The 15,548-nt window shown below is 29.8% G+C and overlaps 1 protein-coding gene and 1 pseudogene across 2 annotated transcripts; one reads left to right on the top strand and one right to left on the bottom strand.

Annotated features, from left to right (window-relative positions):
- Positions 1–7,759: 7,759 nt before the first annotated feature.
- LOC149060396 (zinc finger MYM-type protein 1-like) lies at positions 7,760–8,668 on the bottom strand. The gene has a single exon (XM_089228983.1). It carries the CDS (start codon positions 8,666–8,668, stop codon positions 7,760–7,762), a length of 909 nt encoding a protein of 302 aa, XP_089085109.1.
- A 1,716-nt stretch (positions 8,669–10,384) lies between these two features.
- LOC149060395 (seipin-like) lies at positions 10,385–14,190 on the top strand (annotated as a pseudogene). Its single transcript, XR_016189803.1, has 5 exons — positions 10,385–10,964; positions 11,982–12,127; positions 12,237–12,417; positions 12,489–12,720; positions 12,803–14,190. The product of XR_016189803.1 is annotated as a seipin-like (transcript).
- Positions 14,191–15,548: the final 1,358 nt, after the last annotated feature.

Genomic DNA, 15,548 nt, shown 5'->3' with positions numbered 1-15,548 from the left:
GGTGAACGCGGTGAGTTAAATTGTATTTTTAATATGAATAGTACCTATATGTGGCTATGTATAACATTTATTTGTGACTTGTGTACCTACTTACTAAGAATAAAACCTGTATGTGGTTTGTCATTTATTATTTTTAATTTATATCGAAAAAAAAAAATTAAAAATAATCATTCTATAGAAAGGTAAGTAATAAGTATATCATAAAAATGTTAAAACTAAGTAATCTGCAGATAAATAAAAATAAATCTTATTAAACATATAATTATAGAGATACCTCTGATGTGGAAAATGAAGCTACTTTAAGTAATGAAAGTAGAACTATAATAATAATATATTATATAAAATGTAAAATATAAACTATCGTTTCACATTCTTAAATGGTAGCACCAGGGATCGAAACCGTTTCATATTTTAACGGTTTCGGTTTCGGTTTTTGAGAACGGTTTTCTAAATTTTCTGGTTTTGGTTTAGGTTTTAAGATTGGTTTTTCATACTTTATAGTTTTGGTTTCGGTTTCAAAAAAGGTTTTTAAAAAAATTTATCGGTTTCAGGAATGGTTTTTGGAACGGTGTTTTAAATTTTTATTATATTTTTCTACATCTAAAAACCGTTGATCCATTTTTTATTATCTATCTATGAACTATTAAGGGCTGAGCCTAAAGCCCTAAAAATTAAAATATAGGTATCCGATTTGTACACTTTGTGTAGAATTTACATACAATATGCCAAGTTATGATCAACAGAACTAATTTCGTATAATATTTATTTATTTATTCATATGGCAATACTTGTTTTTATAAAAAATAAACCACAATATATATATATATACAGCTAAATTATTAAGAAAAGCTAATACATTTAACTGTGGATTCCAGTGTTTATTTAAACATAAATATTTATTTATAAATTATGATTATTGGTAGGCACGTAATTACGTTTTACTTCATAGGTAATAAGTATAAAAACAAAAAAACTGTCTGTTAAATGTATAAATAAAATAATAATTTGTAAATACTTAACAAGTATTAAATATAATATGTAGATACTTTTGTAATCATGTAGATTGTAGGTACCAGGTACCTATAACAATTAATTAATAATTACCATCATTATTTATTTGCTCGTATCAACATTATTTTCTCCAGTAGTTCTGAGCATAGTATTACTGATGAGATCGTGAGAATAACACCGAGATCAAAACTGAGAGATCAAGACTGCAGGACGGAAAAGGATCGGCGAAATACGAAAAAATAATAAATTATTGTAACAACTAATAAGTACTATAAATAACTAATAACATAAATATATCATAATTTACACAAGTACTTCAAATAACAACAATTCAGATTACTGATTATTGATTACAAACATGTATAACCGCATAGGGGCGGACAAAATAATAGTAGTTATATTATATTTTAATTTAGAACCAATACAATAAGTATAGGAATAATATAAAATATAAATAGAACAATATTCGTATTATCAATAGATATTAATATTTCGTAATACTGATTAGTGATTACCTAAGAGATCGGGATTTTTATTAATAAATTCCAACATTATATTATTTTCTTCAAATGAAAATACTCGTTTTAACTAGAATTATAAATAATATAATTAACTTTATAAAATTTGAAGAAACCGATATTGATTTTAAATTTTAATCGGTTTTTCAAGAACGGTTTTTCAATTCTATGGTTTCGGTTTGGGTTTTATAAACGGTTTTTTAAAGGCCTCGGGTTTCAGTTATGGTTTTTTAACCGGTGTTTTAAAGCTTTTGATGTCGGTTCCGGTTCCGGTGTTCAATAATGAAAAAACCGCGGTTTTAAACGGTTTTTGAAAAACCGGTTTCGATCCCTGGGTAGAACATATCTATTCAACAATATGATTATTAATTTGTAAAAAAATCAGGCTTGTCAAGCTCCAAATATTATGAAAACAAATTAACAACTCCGAGTTACGTGTTTAAGACAGAGGTTCCCGACCAGAGTGTCACGAACCTTGTTTATGGTTCCGTGAAATTATTTGAAATATATTTAAAATAATTAAAATATGGCTAGTCATTTAATGCTTATTCGAATTTCAACTTCAGTGTCTTTTCTAATAAATGATAGGATAATCTAGTTGGAGTATTTCAGAATTTAATATTGAAAATTCCCTCTAACTTTCAAAAGCAATTATACGTGGTTAGGTAGGTACTTGACAAAATTCTTTTTCATAATACCTAACGATAATTTATTAAGTATTCTGTGTTCATAAAAGTTTCCTATATTTATCTACAACTTTAAAATTGAATACAAGGACTAAAAAGGTTTTCCTACCTTTTTTTAAGAAAAATAAAGTATATCTACTGGAAAGTTAAATTAATTTTTCATAAATATTGATATGCTCGTGGACAACATTTGAGACCTAGAACTTTGAACCATCATATAACACACCAGTGGCGTCATTTGGGGGCTGGTTGGGTGTGCGGTTGCACCCCTCACTTTTAGAATGTTAGAATTGGCCTGCGCCTTACTGAAGCCTAAAATAATGCACGAGCCACGAATGCACAATTATTTATATGATTAAAATCAAATAGTAATAGCCTTTTTTTTTTTTTTTTTTTCCTGTTTGAACCGATGACGCCGCGGGAACTGCTTTCGCAATACTTCCGCGACGCCGCCATCGTTTATTTGAAACAAATAATTATACATACGTGGGGGTAATCCAGACAGTCTCCGAATTACCCCCCAACATAGTCCTAAGTTATACATAAGAAAAGAGAATACATGATACATTTTTACATTTGACCTCGACGTGGTCTTCCCGGGCCGACCGGAGTCAGACACCCTCGTGTTCCCGTACAGGTCCCTATTGGCGGGCCGACCGGAGTCCGCCGCCCTTGAGTGGTCGCTCTCCCCTGTTGAGTTGCTGCGATGCAGTGATCGCCGTCCCGCACGTGGTGTCACAGGTGGGGGATGAACAACGTGGTCAGTGACACCTCCAACGATTCGCGGTGGCGAGTAGTGCGAGTGTCAGTCCAGTTGTTCATCTTGAGTTCCCGTTTGCGCTTCAGACTAGGTGAGCTCTTCTCATGTTTGCTGCAGTCCTGTTGTGAGCCTGGTCTTCCCTTTCGTCTTCCTCCTTGGTGGACATGATGGATTCGATCATGCTGGTGAGAACGTGACGGGTCGTTTTAGCTTGTTCCATCAGTCTTCCCCTGGCGGCGGAATCGTCGGGCAGGTCAGTCGGACCGCACAGGATGTCTTCCACGTCGCCGGCGTTTGGAGGTCTCCTGAGTATTTCAGTTAGTCGGGCTCGGTCGTCCAGCCACCTTGGACAGGCAAACAACGTGTGTTCAGCCGTGTCATCTGGGTCCATGCAATAGCAGCAGTAGCTGTCGTCAGCCCGATTCCTTTTTGCAAGGTAGCTGCGAAAGCAACCATGTACTGACATCTCCTGGGTTAAGTGATACGTCATTACCGGCGTGGGCTTCGCCAGCCATCGTGAGAGGTTCGGTATCAATCTGTGGATCCATTTTCGGCTGACGGCGTCCGGTGTGGTTGCGGTCCGATCCCATCTGGATTGCCAGTAATAGCCGGTCTATAATGTATGGAAATAATTGAATGCAGGATAATATACATATACGTATGTATATCTATTTTTATATGGTCTGGTGAAATTTCAAAATGGCCTGCTTGAAACTTCGCACACCCGAAAAAAAAACCTGAAATGACGCCCCTATAACACACACCGCAGTGATGATGGAGGGAAAATTCTTTTGTCTCGGCGTGTTGTTGTGGTGGAGGTAAATGTCCGATTGGGTTTTACCGTTACCTCCGACGCTACCGCTCAGCAGTGTGCTTACCTTCAGTGTTACAAACAAATTCAAGACATATTACGACGTAAAAAAATAAAATATTTATTTAATATTTTCCCACAGCTAATAATTTTCCGTCGTTTCCCTCTGTTATTTAATACCTATCATTATTGCACATTGTTTAAATATTATTTTATTCACTCCATTCGGGCCATTCGGCCATACATTTTTCTTTCATATAAGCCAACAACTGTCTGGCATAAGGCAGGGTAGAAAACATAATTGTAAAATTCGTCAACACCGTCACAACTTGCCATCATTCATTGAAGAAACTGAATCGTTAACTATCGCGCGTAGTAGTAGTAGTAAACTAGTAATAAGTAATAACTAATATAGCGTATATAGTTACCTAACCTATCGATTTTTAATATTAATAGCTTATTATTAAGCATTGGACTGGAAGTAGGCGTAGTTCGTAATTCTTAGGTATCAAATTTTTCTTCCTGGAAATCTTGATGCTTGTCCAATTTTATTAGCATTCGCTATTCGGTGCTAATTTTATAGGATATGGTCCAAACACATAATTCTATCTAATAAATGGCTGGATTTAAATTCAAATGTTTGTTTTAATAACTATTAAAAAGTTTATCTGCTGGAAAGTCAAATCAATTTGTCATAAGCATTTGAAGTTAAAATTTGTACCGATTTTTTATACAGATTAAATTGTTTTTTGGAAATCCATAGTTTTTTCAGTATTTCCACAAACTCGACGAGAATTCTTTTTTAATACAATCAAAAATTTCGAAATTGTTTTGAGTTTCATGATTTTTTATTGGAAAATAAGACACTCTTTAAAATATGAATACATTCATTCAATAAATATTTGTCATTATAATATTAATTAATAATTATTAACAATATTAAGAGGCTGAAGTTGATGAAAAAAAGTAACTTTTATACCAGAAAGTCAGACAAAATTGAATAAATTTGGATAGACGGATTTTAAGTTTTTAAACGGAATTATTTTGATCAACAAGTTTACTAGGTGATTGTAGAAGCGATTTTTAATGTTCTTAATATTAAATTTATTTAAAATTAAAATAATGTTCTTGAAAGTGTCATATAAATAATATTTAAAAAAATAATCACATTTTTACTCTTCGATATTTCAGTTGAAAAATAGATATTCAAAATCGCCTCTACATTTACCTAGTAAACTTGTTGATTAAAATATAAATAATTAATTTTATATTAAAATATAAAATCAGTTTTAAAAATCGAAATCTGTCAAACTAAATACTTTCAGTTTTGTCAAATCTAGGATAAAAAACCCGGAAAAAAATCCCCATAGTTTGCTTTGTAGAGTTTGAAAAGTTTACTTATATTTAGGTAATTATACATCTTAAACGGAGACAGCAAATGTCGGTGTAACGTCATCTCAATAAACGCGATTTTGATGTAATACCGACTGACCAATTAGTTTGCGTCCAGAACGTATAATAGCTATTAATCGCATTATTTATTTATTTATTTATGTTGTATATCAACGGGTATAATATACCCTTTTACAATTTATATAAAGAAAACATATCAGATAAAAACTAAATATGTGTAGTAAATCCTAACAAAAACAGATAACAAAATATAAAAATAATATTGAATTAAAAGTAATATATATATATTATATTATAGAGTAATATATATATATATATATATATATATATATATATATATATATATATATATATATATTATGGACAGATAATGACTTCATCCACGTATCGAAATCAATAAAATAGTACGTTTGACAAATAATAAAATGATAAATGATCGGAACAAAATTTCTTAAGCCTAGAAAAATGTTATTGGCGGTTTATTTATATTAACCCTCCTCGAGCCACCTATATTGCTAACGATAAATTATTACGGTTAAACCTTAGGCGGTTACTATACTTCTCTAGTTCCTGTATGTAATGCAGTATAGAGTACCTTGTCTCTAAGTAATTTTATATTTCTGTGATTCTGTGTAATTATGGAAATAATTAAATCCACTCAAGGAAATGACAAAGTTTGTTTTAAAGATTTTTCTTACGTACGTCAAAAAGATTGTAAATTTTTTATTAGACGGAGATGTTCTAAAAAAAGTTAAAATACAATAAGTAATTAACAATTAGTGAATGCTACTGGTTGTATACTGAACAATTTTAAATTATAGAATAATTGGTTCATCATATAAAAATATGTATCTATGATGTAGGTATAAAATTAATCATTATTGACAACAATTTATTTTGTGACCCGCATAATTTTCTCATTATTTACGATATTTGATGTCGATGACGCTTATAGGACATTTTGACCGAAAAGGATTACAGATTAAACTCGCACACACTTTTGTGCGTTTACTTTGAACTTTGCACTCACAAGTCACTTTAATGTTGTCATGTTAAATCGACCTCCTTAAAACCCGGCCGACTGCAGCCCCCTTGTGGATGGAGCCTGCTCGCGTTTTTGTTAAGGGGCATTATTTATGCAATATATAATTTGGTTGCCACCGATAATGTCATTCGTATAAATGTATTATCGTATTCGTGGTCAATGATGACTAGTTTGAGTCATAGATCTTATACTAGTATAAAGGTCTATGGTTTGAGTATAATTTTATGTGGATATCCACAATGGCTGTGCTGACCAAAAATGAAAAGCGTGAATTTTTTGCTCAAAACACGTTTTACAGGAAATAGACTTTCAACTAAGTAACTAACTACTACTACATATAAATTGTTTTTTTAAATAATAATTAATTAATATTTTATTATTAATATTTAATCCAAGTTGGTTATATACTATCATATAACTATATAAGACATAAGAGGACACACTCATCCGTCTTATAAACGCACAACATATCAAGAAGTGTTTTGCGTGGGACAACTTAACTGCCTCTGTATTTATATAGAAGTAGTAAAGCAGGGGCGTCATTTTTGGGGGGGGGCGGCAGGGTGTGCAGTTGCACCCCTTACTTTTAGAATGTTACAATTGGCCTGCGCCTTGCTGAAGCCTAAAATAATGCACGAGCCACGAATGCACAATCATTTTTATGATTAAAATCAAATTATAATAACCGGTCTATAATGTATGGAAATAATTGAATGCAGGATAATATACATATACGTATGTATATCTAATCTATTTTTATATGGCCTGGTTAAATTTCAAAATGGCCTGCTTGAAACTTCGCACACCCGAAAAAAAACCTGAAATGACGCCCCTGTAGTAATGTAGTATTACCGACATAAGGGACGTATAGGAAAGAACTTTATCTGTGCTATAGCGTCTTGGTATTTTAATACTATATTAATCACTTATCTTCAACAATTAAATGAAAAAAAACTTATGTTCTAAAACTGATAGGTAACTTTAACACTATATATTTATGTTATCCAAATAATAAATTTAAGTAACTTAAAACACAGAGTGAATAAAATATTGTCCCGCCCCAGGCACGGCGCCAGATTTTTTTTTCTAGGGGGGCGGTAAAGGGCAAGTTAATTTTTTGAAGGGGCATAATGCATATTCAACAATTTTATTTATTTCAATAACAATAAAAAAAATGTTAAGTAATGATTTATGTATCAGTGAACACAGTAATACTGTATAAGTGCATTTTTAAATATAACATAAATTTATTACATACCTAATAGTAATATTTGAAAATAAAAAATACAATTAAAGGACCTACAATTTAAATATAAAAACATTTAACTGTATAGTTGCATTTCAGCATGAGACATAATTGAATATAATATAATAGTAATTACTAAAATTTAAATATGAAAACATTTTTAAATGTATAAGTGCATTTCTGCATATAAAATAAATTTAATATGTATATAATAGTAATATTTAAAAATAAAAATAAAATTCCAAGTAAGATTAAATTAAGAAAAAAATTTAAATAAGCATTATCTTTCTATTGTGATGAGCAGCAGAAAACTTGTCCACAACCTTTTCCATATCTAGGTTTTTGGAAATGTTTTTTTCAATTGAAAGAATTGCTATATCTGTTAGTCTTGAGTTAATCATTTTATTTCTTAAATAAGTTTTGATTTGTCGGAGACTAGAAAAAGTTCTCTCCACTCCGGCACTGGAAGGAGGTATGATAATTGCTATGGTACATAGTAAATATAGTTCAAAAAAAGCCAATTTGTAACATTCTAATAAATGCATGAAATCGAGTATAGTGTTAATTTTAGTTTTTTTTTCTATCTGATGTCTTTTTATGAGTTTCGGTATTAACTTAAGTTCAGATTCCAAGCTTTCAATATCAACATCATAATGCTTAGCAAAAGGTAATAATATTTGAAAGTCTAAAAAGGATTTATTTTGAGGATTTAAGGAACTTATACCAGATAATATTGGATTATTATCAGAAAATCTTCGTTGTAGTTCATTGATCATTCTATCAATTACAGGATTAAATATGATTATCTTTACATCATTCTTACACATAACGGTCCTATTTTTAGATGTCGGTAGTTCTGTAATATAAGATGAAAATCTAACAGGCAATTTACGATGAGTTCTTCTACACATTAAGTTTTCTTCAGGTAATAGAATGTTATTATTTTCCGCAAACAAAACAACTTTTTCTAAAAGCTCATTAAATAATCTGTCAACTGTTCGAAATTCCTTAAGATAATCAATTAATGATTCAACCATTATACAACTAGTTCCTATATCTGAATTGGGAAATTGTAAATAATCAGATACAATTTTTATTTGACTAAATGTATCACAAAAGAGATGTAAACAAAAAATAAATTCAAAATTAATGTGTTCTAAAATAGATTTTGCCTCCATACTTCTATCAGATTTTGATTCCACACTGATTTTATTTAGAGTAAGAATCAATTTTTCTAACACTCATTTTGATATAATTTAAAAAATTTTAACTTGTTAAACAAACGTGGCAGTAATAGTATAACAGTATAGACTGTCGCCGTAATAATAGTTGTTGTCGTAAATGTTGAGACTTGAGACTAATAAAATTAAATTTCCACCGAAGACATTAATAATTATTATCTGTTATTCTGTTATATCTAAATACAAACGATATTATTCAATGCGGGTATATATATACAATGAACAATATATGTCGTGCAATAACAAGTCAGGGAAACCAACTAATAGACGAACGCTGCTATTTTTAAACATTTTGAATCGTGCCACTTTTATCGATAAAGTAGAGTGAACAATGAAGATAGTCATCTTATTACGATTACGAAATAATACGTCTATCAAAAATAAATACATTCGTAAACTGTATTAACTATAAAGTATAGCGTTACAGTGATTGTATAATAATCATCGATTAAAAATTATGAGAAAATCTGGTGGCCATGGTCTGGTTATTCGAAATCACAGAATATTACTTGTGTTCAAAAACGTTTATGTTATAATAGTTGGGGAACTAGCTTTGTCTAGTGCTCCATGGTCACACACCAGTTAATAAGAGTTAAAATATCTGGGGGGGCGAGAACTTATCCTGGGTGGGCAATCGCCCCCCCTCGCCACCCCTTGGCACCGTCCCTGTCCCGCCCAAAACAATTTTTACTATGTTGTACATATTTTGTAAGACGGAGACAACACGTGTGGGTGTGCCTCTTAAAAGAGGATGCTATACAGCTACACAACCGTTTGTCTCCGTCTTATAAGTGCATAGATCATAGCAAATTTACGTTCAGCAAATCACGTGTAGCTCCGTTAGCTTGAGTGTTAATCGACCTATTATGAAACTGGATATCAGGAACATTATCGTGCATTCATTATCATATTTTATTAAATGCGGGGTTTTTAAGATAATTCAATTTTGTATCAAGTTATGCGTATATAAAAAAGCGTAAATTTAAAATACTCATAATTCACTTAAAAACTAAATTATCGTAAAAAACCATCATTCAAAAACAGATAATGTTCTTAACATCAAGTTTCATAATTGGTCGATTCACTCTTATTTTTAAACTAACGGAGCTAAACGTGATCTACTGAGTGTAAATTTACCGCATGTTAAGCACTTGTAAGACGGAGACAACAGATATACCTATGTGTCTTCTTAATAAAATTATATAATGTAAGCTTAATTTTGTGAAGTTTAAAGGTTTGTTAATTAAACAATTGTTTGAGTTTAGCATCTTAATTTTTGAGTTTTTTTTTCAATCCGGACACTGGACATTAGCATTTTAAATAATTATACGTTAATATATCATAGTTAACCATAATTATACGAGTATTGCCATTTGCCGCTGCATTTAATTTAATTTATATTATTACAACGGCCGATGATCTTCATGTCTTATCGTACTGTTATACAGTGCAAAGTGCGGACAGCCTATATAGATTAAACTGTTCATTAGCTGTTGTATTATTTATATTAAATGCTATCGTTTTGATCTATACCTACCGTTTAACCTTTATCGCGCCTTCTCTCACACGCTAAGGCACACATACTAGCACGGTAGTCGTAATCTCCGAAACTTGTAGCCGCCGCCAACAACTGCCGAACCGTTATCAATTTTTTTTTTTAAACCCGTCATTTTTAATATTATTTTTATTTAGTAGGAATTATTAATTATTATTATTAATATTGTTCTATAATAAAGTTTATCGTCATTCATCAAATATTTTTCTTTATTATTTATTAGTTATTACCAACAATCGATATCCGTTTTAAAGTTGCCCAGCCGTTATAAATTATGTAGACTCCATAATATAATAATAATAAAATAATAATAATATAATAAATAATAATATTACAATAGTGCGTGTGGTGTGAACGCGGTAGATCACGCGCAACTTGTTCCTTTTGTTTACCTGTTGCAATCATAATTTATAACTGAAAGCTATAGTAATAGATTACTAACACGTCAAATACTATGAAAATGTTTGGATTGAAGAGAATCGTCGACGAGAAGGTCGACAAAACGGTCGATATGGTATCAGACGTTGTTAACTGTTTGCTGGACACGACGTACAAGGGTGGACTGTTCTCAATGATTATCGTTACCATCGTATGGGTGTCCATATTTTTGTACATAGCATTCTATTATGCGTACATGCCTTCACTCATGTTCAGCCGTCCGATTCACATGCAATTCAAGTGAGTATTGACTTATTGTCTTGTCTTTATTACTGTGAAATGTTCATACTATAAGTTGTATGCTTTTTGACGTAACTTAGAAATTGTTACCACTAAGTGGCCAAGATCATCCAAATAGCTTGCATTCCTTATACAATAGGGGATTCCCTTGATACAAAGTTTAATGTTTGTTAATTATTAACCATTTTTTAGATAGTTGAAGTCTATAAGCAATTGGATGCTGCCCAAATAATTATTGCCTAATACCTATAATATTATGTTTTTACCTATCTCAAATAGCTGGTCTGCTCAGACTATCAAAAAGGTATCTGAATACAGTAAAAGTAATTTAATACTCATGAGTAAAGAGTCATTATAAACTTATAATGATAAAATTAATTTAAAATTCTTAATGATTATTTAACTTTCAATAATATTAACAATTATTTGTGTTATAACTTATGATTGTATTATAAACTGTTGTAAATATGAATGGATCGGCTTGATATTTAATTTCATTATTAGTAAAAGCAAATCTATCAATGAGAGAGTGTTACTAATTAGTAATTATAGATGTCTCATGTCTGCTTAATTAAAAAATTGTCATTATGATTTGTATAGTTTAACTATAGTCTACATTTCTTCAACAATGTTTATGAATATAAAATCCTTATATAATATAATTTTTCTGCTCCTTTAACCTTTATTTATTCCTGTTAAAAAATATACATGACGGATAATAAAGTTATTTATGGAAGTACTTGGTAAAATGAGTTATGATATCAATCACAATGAATATAATTAGGTAGGTAGCTATAGTTTTAATATTTGAATACTTTTGAACTAGAATTTATAAAATTATTGAAAAGTAGGTACCTAAATAAATTAAATTTTTAGAGAAAAACATGTACAGTAGGTATTTTATCTATTATATTATTATTTTTTATATTAATATGTGTATACACTATACACGCATTTAAAATGTAATTACATTTCTATAAGATTTAGATTTTAATTTTTGTACCATTTTGATTTCAGATCCTGTCACAGCAATAAAGGTTTATGTGATTATCCATCTGCACATATTCAGTTAACCAAAAACCACCAGTTATTAATGATTGGTCAAAAATACAAAATTACTGTTTATGTTGAGCTACCAGATTCACCTGTTAATGAAGAAATCGGTGAGTTGACTGTGAAAACTAATATTTGTTTTAAAATATACTTTAATATGCTATTTTTTGTAATAGTATCACTACAAAATTATTAAATGTTGTATTAATTTTATTTAAGGAATGTTTATGCTCTGTGTTCGTTTGAGTGACAAATTTGGCTATCAAGTAGATTAAGGTATATGAGCCAACTGTATCATGCTGTTCATACATTTTTCATGATACCATTTTATCTGACGGGATTATCCGCAGAAAAACAATTAATCCAGTTAGAAATGTATACGGATTTTGAAGAAGATCAAGTATTTATACATTTTTTTTGTCATTGTTTTGAATTAATATTTTACTATATATTATAAATTTTATCTATTAGTTACACCCAGTTACAGACATTTATTTTGAGATTTTAAATCATGATATTCAAATTTATTCTGCCAAGATAAACATCATTGCTAACTTGGGCGGTTTACGATATCTCATGTTTCATTGGCCAATAGTATCTGCTTGTCTAGGAATTGGATCAAATCTTCTTTTTGTTTTTTTTGTGTTTTCAATGTCATGGCGACATATTTATGGATCTGAAGTTTATAGAAGTGAACCAAATGGTAAATAATAAATAATTTCTAAATAATTTTGTTTTTTTTTCATTAGTATTTTAATTTGTGTTTGTATGTTATTTATTTGTAGATATTTTGGGCAGAACAGACACCGAGCAGTTGGATGAATTTGATTCTGAGGATGAATCCGATAAATCAGATGATTTATGTAAAAAAGGTTTTCTCCCTCATAGTTTTTCATCATCCAGTCTAATGCTTCCTGAGCAATAGTCAATAGTCTTATTTCTAACTAGTAATATTTTAATTTGTCATTACTAGCTAATGGTATAATTTATAAAAATAGGTTAGAGGGACTATTATTGTACGTACCCATAATATTTTATTAATCATTATTTTAGATTTATAACTGATGGGTACTAAAAAATATAGAGCAGTGGCGGTTTTGGGGGTGAGGCAAGTGAGGCGGTGCCTCACTTAAAAATTTAGTAAGAGGAATATGTTTTTTAAACAAATTAGACATAGTATATATTTTTTTCATTTGTATAATATATTATTAATGTTCTGAATTTTGTCATAGAAAAATGTCAAAACAGAATATTAGATTTTAATACAAACATCATTCTGTAGTTAATAGTAATTAATAATATGGTATCAGTTTATACGGGTGTAAGGACTACGCGGAGCACGGGGCACAGGTTGTTTCAGGCTAAAATTATACGCGATTTTGTTGCCCGGTGTCGACTGTGGTCTCGTAATCTTCCAACCGTACCCGTAAGAGCGGCCGCTGACGGTGCCTCTCACGTGTAGTTGTATTTAATATAACTGAATAATACGATCCCGCACGCACACGAGCCGTACGCATAGCACATGCACTTCATAGGCGACGATTGAGGCGGCATGTAAACATTGGCTTGGCCGAAAAAGTACACAATAATTATTGAATTATCATCAGTGTTGGTGACACTGCATAATAATGAGCTAAACGACGTACAATTACAACACTGCAGTTATCTTCTATTCGTATCGAATTGTTTAATCATAGTCTGTGCTTGTATTGTCGTCTATCTGCTATCTCTACTACCTATTCTACTAATCACTTTCTAATCTTTTCAACATGTCAATTTGTTTAATGTATTATAAGTTTGTGTTTTTATTATATATATATATGTAAATGTATATAATTGTTGTATATATGTATGTTAATATTTAGTCGCCTCAGTCAAAATTGAATCCCAAAACCGCCACTGATATAGAGCAGAGACTATTAAATTATTTCTGTGGTGCTTTTTATATTATACTTAAGATCAATGTGTATAATATTTATTATTATCCCTTATTTTGTTTTTTTTAATTGGTTGTTTATTAAGAGAATAATATTTTTTTAGTTTTATATCCCATGGTAGTTACCAAATTCTATTGTTGTTATAATATCTTTATATATTTAAATATTGAATCATTTAATATTTATATTTTGTTATGTACCTGTAATACAGGAAAGTTTAGGCATTATTCAGTTCTTCATGCATTTGTATAATGTGAAAAAATAAGTATTTTTGATGAACCATAAAAAAAAAAAAATGTAAAAAAAATAATAGAATATTAAAGTTTTATAATCAAATTTTATTCTTAAATTATTTTATGTTATTATTAAACAAATTTTATAAATTGAGTTAGTATACTTGCGTATTATAAATTTTGCACCCAGTTATATTTTTAATGCTAGATGAAATAATGACAGAATTTTTTTTGAAAAGCATGTATTTTTAAAAATTATTTTGCAATTTGCCTGTTAGATTATAATATTTATGTATTTTTTAAGCAATTATTAATTTTAAATTAAACACATTAAAGTTCTTCAGAGTTTCTTTTTTATTTTAAGAAATTTCAATTATCAGCCGTAATAGATAAATTGTAGTTAATTTTGCTTATCTCAAATGTTTTAGTGCATTATGCTAAACAAACCAAGTTTGAATCTGATTTTAAAAATTAATTGAAACATAAATTATTACATAAATATTAAAATGTAGAAAATATTCTTAAAACAATCAAATTTTAATATAATCTGTCACAAATGTTCAATATGATGCACTGCCAGTTTTGCACACATCTATATTCTATTCAAAATATAGTATTTTTTATATTTTTCCTTACCATATCAACACTAACATCTCAATAATAAACACTCTCAACTAAGATTCTTTTGTTATTGAAAATAAATAAAGAGACAAAAACTATAATTCTCGAGTATATCTCTACCTAGGTGCTAACCTGTAATTTATGATTAATGACTTATATTGATTTGTAATTGGCTGAGGATTTAAATTTCCCTGTATTTACACTAATTCATTGTTGTTAAAGTGGCGATTGCAACAAATATTAGGTATGTTGTACAGCTATTTAATGTTAAACCTATTTTAATATGGAAGTTTTCTTTTGTATTGATTTTTATATTATTTAGTAAGTACCTAATAATTAATATCTAGACTTGGATTTTTAATGTGTTAAGGGGATTTAGTATAGCACAGAGTAGGTTTTAATTTCAATTTTTAATGTAAAATATAAGCAGGGCATGTTAACTGCAACATGCATTTGCGAGTTTTTTTGGTTTCATCAGAAAATATCCTAAGAGAGATACAAATTTGTTTCATAACAATGATGATAAATTGATAAAAAATTAATAGTGTATGTTTTTGCGTGTTTTAGGTGTATTGTCATAGTTGGCATCAATGCATCATATAGTTGATTTTTTTAAGTTATTGAGCATATTATTATTTATGTTAATTCAGCAAAATCGGTTTTCATGAAAGTTAATATAAATTGGATCAATAAAGCTTGAATTCATTTTTATTTACTTTTCCAAACATGTTTACAAAAAT

Source organism: Diuraphis noxia, unplaced genomic scaffold, assembly GCF_037042655.1.
Source record: "Diuraphis noxia isolate RWA-SAM2 unplaced genomic scaffold, SU_Dnox_SAM2 contig0001, whole genome shotgun sequence".
NCBI classification, from domain to species: Eukaryota; Metazoa; Arthropoda; class Insecta; order Hemiptera; family Aphididae; genus Diuraphis; species Diuraphis noxia.
The sequence above is the reverse complement of the archived record's forward strand: the minus strand, read 5'-3'. Positions and strand labels throughout refer to the sequence as shown.